General features: G+C 40.1%; 1 protein-coding gene across 1 annotated transcript; it reads right to left on the reverse strand.

Annotated features, from left to right (window-relative positions):
- Positions 1–2,772: 2,772 nt before the first annotated feature.
- Positions 2,773–3,682, reverse strand: LOC105230492 (ficolin-1). Its single transcript, XM_011211279.4, has 2 exons — positions 2,994–3,682; positions 2,773–2,926 (listed from the first exon to the last, which is right to left on the reverse strand). The coding sequence occupies exons 1-2, from the start codon at positions 3,647–3,649 to the stop codon at positions 2,830–2,832; spliced, it is 753 nt and encodes a 250-aa protein (XP_011209581.2). The 5' UTR covers positions 3,650–3,682; the 3' UTR covers positions 2,773–2,829.
- Positions 3,683–7,211: the final 3,529 nt, after the last annotated feature.

A 7,211-nucleotide genomic window follows, 5' to 3' on the forward strand; every position in this document is an offset into this window, starting at 1 on the left:
CTTAGATTGTCAAGTGCTTTAGAACGGCCATTCATATATTCATACAACCAACTCATACATATTAGAATGTATGTACATTTATAAATTTAAATGATAGAAATAGTCGCAAACCTCACGCGCACCTGTGGCTGCAGCTAATGAACATTTGTATATGCTTTTCACACATGTTTTTCATATGTAGAGTATATACATATGTATACCATATATAAATGGGAATATATACCAGCGGTGGCGGTGTTATGTGGAATGACCAGCTTACCAGTTCACCAAGTCCTGTCGGCTGTCACTCTTTTAATTTATTTCCCCCTCGACAATGTCAATTGTGGCAGCGGGTTAAATAAACTTGACTAGCTGGCGTACTATTTTTTCAACGGCAATTGTGGACCAGCTGTTATATTGTTGATGATTCCTCTCAAATGGAAACATTTTATCACTCGACATTCCTGTTTGTCTTTCATCTTCAAAGTGTGCCATAATGGTGGCATAGGTTGGAGTAATTGGCAAAGTGAGTGGTGAGAGAGTTGAAGAGTAGTTTTTTGTATGCAAATACAATTACTGCGATTTAAGAGCAATTCATGGATATACAATACCAGGGAACCAAAGTAGAAACTTCATCTCAGTTAGTAAAGGGAAGTTGTTAGAAGCGAATATGATGGATTTGCAATGGCATAATGAAATTGGCTAATTTTCAGTAAGATTTCTAAATTTAAAATTACGGACTGCTGAAAAAATTTTAGAATAATGGAATGGAAATAAAGTCAGAAGATGCAACAATGAAGAGCGAAGATTCGGAAGATCGCTTAGACAAAGCGGTGAAATAAATTTACTTCACTAAATTCCATGTAACGATGGCAGTGAAAGTCTGAAGTAGTTCTTAAAACAGTGCTGTTAAAACCAGAACTGAAATCCGTGATTTGGTTAGTTCCTGAGGTTAGCGTGACGGCTAACATATGGAGCGGGGGCTTGGGAATCGGAGGCATCGCAAACTTCGGTAGGTCTCCAACTTTCGAAGCTGCAAAGACTTGCATGTGTCTGCTCCTCTGGAAAACAGTAAAGCATAACATGTTACTCATGGAAGCAGAGGGGTACGGAAAATGGAGGATAATTTCGTCTTAACAAATAAAGGACTTAAAGAATGGATACACCACTGGCTCTTCTTCCCAGAGACGGCATTGCGAAGGGAAAAAACTTCACAAAAGAGTTTAAAGTAACTCTCGGCAACAAGGGACTTATCACACTTGACCTGCTGCTAAGCGACCGCACTATTCAGTGGTACATTGATTGCTCGAAGACACCAGAGGGCATTGGAGCAGGCATTTCAGAACCTTATACAAAACTTCATATATCCATTGGATGTTTTCCGAGCATTTTTTAAGCAAAAGTTTACTATGAGTTATAAAATCGCTTATACTCAATCAAGCGGCGCTAAAAGCGATCTATGCCTATGAGATTAAAACGCAATTAGTGGAGGAGTGTATAGGAAGATTGAAACGCTTATGAGTTTGCAATCGTGTACACCTGATCTGGGTTCCGGGGCATAAAGGGGAGTAGACAACGAGTTGTCCAAATGGGATCAGAACCTTGTATTGCGGTGGGATCCCACATCAACCAACCAAGGTTTAAAGATATGATCACCATCCTTCGAGACAAAGTCCATATCCTTATTGCGCTCTTAACTAGACACAGGCAGTACTCCTGTATAACATGGCTTCTTGTGCAAACTGGTGGTTTTGCGACATGGAACCGGAAACTCCAGAACACCTGATTCTAGATTGCTCAAGGTCCTTGGATCCAATAATATGGATAGGGATCACATCAACTCAATACAGTTCAGCAAGTTCTTGGGTTTCGTCAGAGTACAGGGCTTTTGGGAATACATGTCATGAAGAAGAGGGCACAATAGGCCATAGGTCGCGGTGCAAACTTCATCTAATTTGTATTCTATTTTTTTCTGATCTACCCATGGACAGAAAACTTTAGAAGTCTTCTTTTGCTTGTTTCAATTTGAAAGTTCCCTTACCAGTTCCCACCATATTTGTTAAAAAGCCACAAGCTGGTCGCGTAAATTTTAATCAAGCTCGTATATCGTCACTGGGAGAGCTTTCTTCCATGATACCGCTTTTGACACCTTCATGCCGTGTTAGCGACAATAAAAGACAATAGTCACAATCTATGTTAAGTAAAAGAAATGGACTTCAACACCTACAGCGGCTACGCTGGCTAGGTCATGTTGTCCGAATAGACGAAAACACTCCAGCTCTGAAAGTATTCGACGCAGTACCCACCGGGGGAAGCAGAGGAAGAGGAAGACCTCCACTCCGTTGGAAGGACCGAGTGGAGAAAGACCTGGTTTCGCCTGGAATATCCAATTGGCGCCACGTAGCGAAAAGAAGAAACGACTGGCGCGCTGTTGTTAACTCGGTTATAATCGCGTAAGCGGTGTCTACGCTAGTAAAGAAAAAGAATGGACTCCGATTTTTTGCCGACCAAGAACTCAGAACTCGACAATGTTAACTATTTTTCAACATCAGATGAATCAAAGATATTATTTAAAATGATGACAACTATAGTTTGACACAAATAGTTCAACGACCTGAGAGTTCCGTTTTCATTAAACATTCATTCTGTCCCTAGGTTTCTCAAAAGGTGCTGACGTACCGGATCAAAAGTGTGTGGAAAGTTACGGAACTAAAATCGTCTCAAAAATTCGACTTAATTTAAAACCTTTTTCGTTCAACTTTTGAAAAATGTATATATTTTTTATTTGAACAAAAATCATAATAAACCTCTGAACTTTTCATAACAAAATCCATTTGCTGCAATACAAGTTTACTTCCTCGGTCTAATCGCTAATTGAGTATACTTCATGGCATTTGGATAACGTCCATTCCAGAATAGCGTATTGTTGTATTTGCCGTTTAAATTACTATAAATTGTATGATTAGGAACCATTGATTAAATCACAATAATATATTATTTAATTTAACGCCTACCTCCACCAGCAATCCTTGTACCACCAAGCGCCCTTCCAAATCTCCGCACAATTGTCCTTATATTCATCGTTATCCTGATCATAGGTGCTAAACTTTTGACCATCATGAAAGCCCTTTAATGCCTCGCCAGCGGTACCTGAAAATTTCCCCAACATATTCAGCGCATACTTCTCCTCTTCATTGCCTACAGCAAAGCTTTCGTATTTCGCATAGACTGTAGTGCCCGTATAGTCCATCAATTCAATCCATAATTCTTGTAGCCGCACTTGGGTCAATGCATGCAACTTATTCAAGCCGATAAAGAAATTGCCATCTAAATTACCAAAACCGGTCTGATAATCATGCCAATTGCGATAGAACTCCACCAGCTCGCTCTGCCGCCGTTGAATCACCGTCCAGGCATCACCACCGTTAGGATCTTTCAAGCAATACACGTAGAATGGGTGTGCCAGCCACTCGGATAAATATAATTGATAAATGCCACTCTGTGCTGAGCCAGTCAGCGCCTCCGCGCAACTACTTGGGTAGTTGGGTGAATAGGACAAACTGTTAGGCAGCCTACCCGTGATGAGGGGACTATCGGTGACAATCTCAGCTGTTTGTGCCCAGCAGAAAGTGACGAAAATTGTCAAAGCGGTTAAAAGTAAATAAGCCATTGCGAACTTTTGGCAGTTAACTGGTTTGTAATTGTTATTAGAAGGTGTTTATATTGATATGAGGTTTCGTTTTTGGGAAGCGTTGTAAATTGCATTATCTTATCACTGCTCAGATAAGTTGCCCGCTTCAATAGAACTCGGTGATTTTTTAGCGCTAATTTGCTCTCTCTCTCTCTCTCCAGTTGTTTATTATCAATTTCTTTATGATTTAAAATCGCATCCTCTACGGAAGTAATTAATTGAGACTCGGTTATCAGTCATTTATGACCATTCAAAAACTTTGAAGACAATTTAAAGCATGTTTATTTATAAACTTAATAACAATCAAAAATTATCGCAAGGGCGATATATCGTACTTATATTGCTTAATACTTTTGTAAGTAATTTTAAGAAAGAAAGCTATCAGATAAGAAAGGGTTACGTTGGGGTACCGGCTATTCATCACAAGAACAATGTTTACAAATGATTATATTTTATTATCAAAATAATCATTCTTCAATTGCAACTTTTCGTGCGTTTTTGCCATTTTATAGTCGGAATAATCGTCCACCTGTGCTCGATATTGTTGAAATTTTCGAGCGTAAGACAAATAACCGCTCGAAGTAATGAAAATATTGCTTCTGTTCGGACAAGTGTTGCTGAAGACCACAATTTGTCGATTCCAAGCCATTCTCAACAATTGGGACTGTCTCAAACCACAACCAGAGGGAAAACCAAGTGTACCAGTCCTTGGAGTAAGCCATACACTTACAAGCGTAATTAAAGAGTCAACGAAGCAAGAACACAATAATGTTGAATCTACGTTGGCGATTAGATACCGCTCTATTGGGTGTTTTATTGACAATTAAAAACACTGGCTGTCGTCCAGTAACGGAAATAGTGTTGGATGACCTCTTTGAGATGGGTCCTTATTAAGGGAGTTCTGCATTGACCGAAACAAATGGTAGTCCGATGGTGCAAGGTCAGGGCTATATGGTAGATGACTTCCCAGCCAAGCTCTCCCAGTTTTTGCCGAGTCATCAAAGATGTATGTGATCTAGCATTGTCCTGATGGAAGACGATGCACTTTCTGTTCATCAGTTCTGGCCGTTTATTCCGATTGCTAGCTTCAATCTCATCAGATGTTGACAGTAAGATCTAGAATCAATCGTTCGATCAGGCTGCATCAGAGTGGATGATTCCTTTCCAATCCCACCAAACACTCAGCATAAACTTTCGAGGCGTCAATCCTGGTTTGGCGACCATTTGTTGAGCTTTACCACGCTTCAAAAATGATCTTTTTCGCACATTATTGTCGTATTTGATCCACTTTTCGTCTCCTGAATCGCAGATGTTGATTCAGTCCATTAAAATTTTCACAGACAATTCATGTGGTACCCAAACATCGAGCTTCTTTTTGTAGCCAGCCTTTTTTAAATGGTTCAAAACCATTTGATGATGAATGTTAAGTTCCTTAGCGATGTCATGGCTGCTTATGTGACGGTCCTGGTCAATCTTTTCCATAATTTCATCGACTTTTTCAACGATAGGTCAATCAGAGCGAGGTGCATCTTTTACATCGAAATTTCCAGAACGGAAGCGAGCGAACCATTGTTGTGCTACACGAACTGATATAGGATCCTCTTCGTAAACTTCACAAATTTCATTGGTGGCTTTCGTGGCATATTGTTAAACCAATCTTAATTATTAAAATTCAAATAATGAAAATTTTTCTTACTCACCCAAACTATCATTATCTGGAGTCATATCCATCTTCTGTCTTTCCCACATTATTTATCACTCACAAACACATACACAAATACACTACACAAAAAATAAGCACTTCGAAAGACATACCACTTTTCACCGGCTATTCAGTGAATAATGTAGCAGGTTAAACAGCTACTTATCCAGAATAGACCCTGGTATATCTAATATATGTCCAGAGCATAATGAGTCCCCGCTTGACGCTGGTCACCTCTTTGCATGTCCTGCTAACCCTACTCATCTGGCACCCTTCTATCTTTGATTCGACTCCATCGAAACAGCACATTTCCAGTGCCTACCGTTGGATGACGTCGACGACAACTTATCAATCCTTATTATTCTAACGGGGATTAGGTACTCGTTACAACAACAAAAAGGTTAAATGTACCGAAAATGAACAACAAGAGAGCGCAGAAGAAAATTATATATTGAATATTGTATTCACCACTAAAGCAAGGGGAAGACCGCGATCATAATTGATTGACCAACTCGAAAAAGGCATAAAGAAGCTTGGCATACAAAATTGGAAAGCAACCCCAAATGTCAGTTGCCATTTTGAAGGTAATTTGACCCTTTTCCCCATTGGCAAAAAAAGCAGTCGATTTTTACAAGCTCTTCTTAAGAAGGTAACAAAGTTTCTGAGGGACACAATCTCTCCCAGAACAGGTTCCTGTTAGATAGAAAATAATTGAGATTTTATACTGCGACCTCTCCTATATAACATATGGTCACAAAGGTCCAGTACTCTGAACAATTCCAGGAGCTTGCTGGGCGCGATGGAGTTGATGTGATCTCTGTCCACGTAGATGGATACAGATTCTAGCTAAAAGTTTAAGTAGAGAAGCAGCTCATAGTAGTTGATTCCCTGTCAAGACTACCGAAGATAAGACAAAACATCCCTGCCTGACAAAACTGGCTTGGCCACCGTTTTGCAGTTCCTAAAAGTTTTCTGGGCAATGTTTCGCTTCTGAGCAATCTACGAAGTGTCGGTCGGATACGAGTATTACCTGTACTTTATCTTTGCTGGTGTCCATCGCGTATACGATCTCAAGTCACACTAAGTCTAGCAATCACAAAATTATCCGAGAAGGTTTTTAGGTACGTAATCGTATCTTGATAACGTAGTATAGCGTAAACCGATTGGACTTATACAACACGAGTTTCAGAATACTAAAGCAGTCTTATGAAAAAACAATGTACAATTACATTAACGAAGTGTAACCAACAATAAACGTTTAAAGAGGTCTTAAGAAAAATCAGCCGCGGAAAATTGTAAATTTATAACACTTTTAAACACCAGCTGCTTTCACAGGAGACATCATTTAAAGCCGATATACGGGTATACTTTACAGACCACACATCTTCGCTAACGCAACGTCGGCTGATGTGGCGCTTGTCAACGGTGCCTGATTTATGGTCACAATCATTTGTGTTTTCATCGCCTCCTTCGCTGCCTTGATGGCACATTAATATCGAAAGCTGGTACGGCAGTCGAGCCTATCAACGAGCAGCGAAAGCGTTCATTAAACGCCAGCAAAGGACGAAAGCCATGGGTGTTCACGACCTTTTAACACCCTTTAAATGGCAAAAGCGTACTTTGCTAGCGTCCGCGGCCCTTTACCCCTCCACCATCTCACAGTGCACAGTTGTTAAATGCCAAGCGATGGCACACAAATTTAATGCTAATGTTGTTGTTGCTCAAGCCACTATTTTGCTCTTGTTGTTGCTTTTATTGTCGCACACAACATTTGTACGACAACAACTGTAATAATTTGCCCCATGGGGCACTACTGCTCTACCCCGCACACAACCAATG

Source organism: Bactrocera dorsalis, chromosome 4, assembly GCF_023373825.1.
Source record: "Bactrocera dorsalis isolate Fly_Bdor chromosome 4, ASM2337382v1, whole genome shotgun sequence".
NCBI classification, from domain to species: domain Eukaryota; kingdom Metazoa; phylum Arthropoda; class Insecta; order Diptera; family Tephritidae; genus Bactrocera; species Bactrocera dorsalis.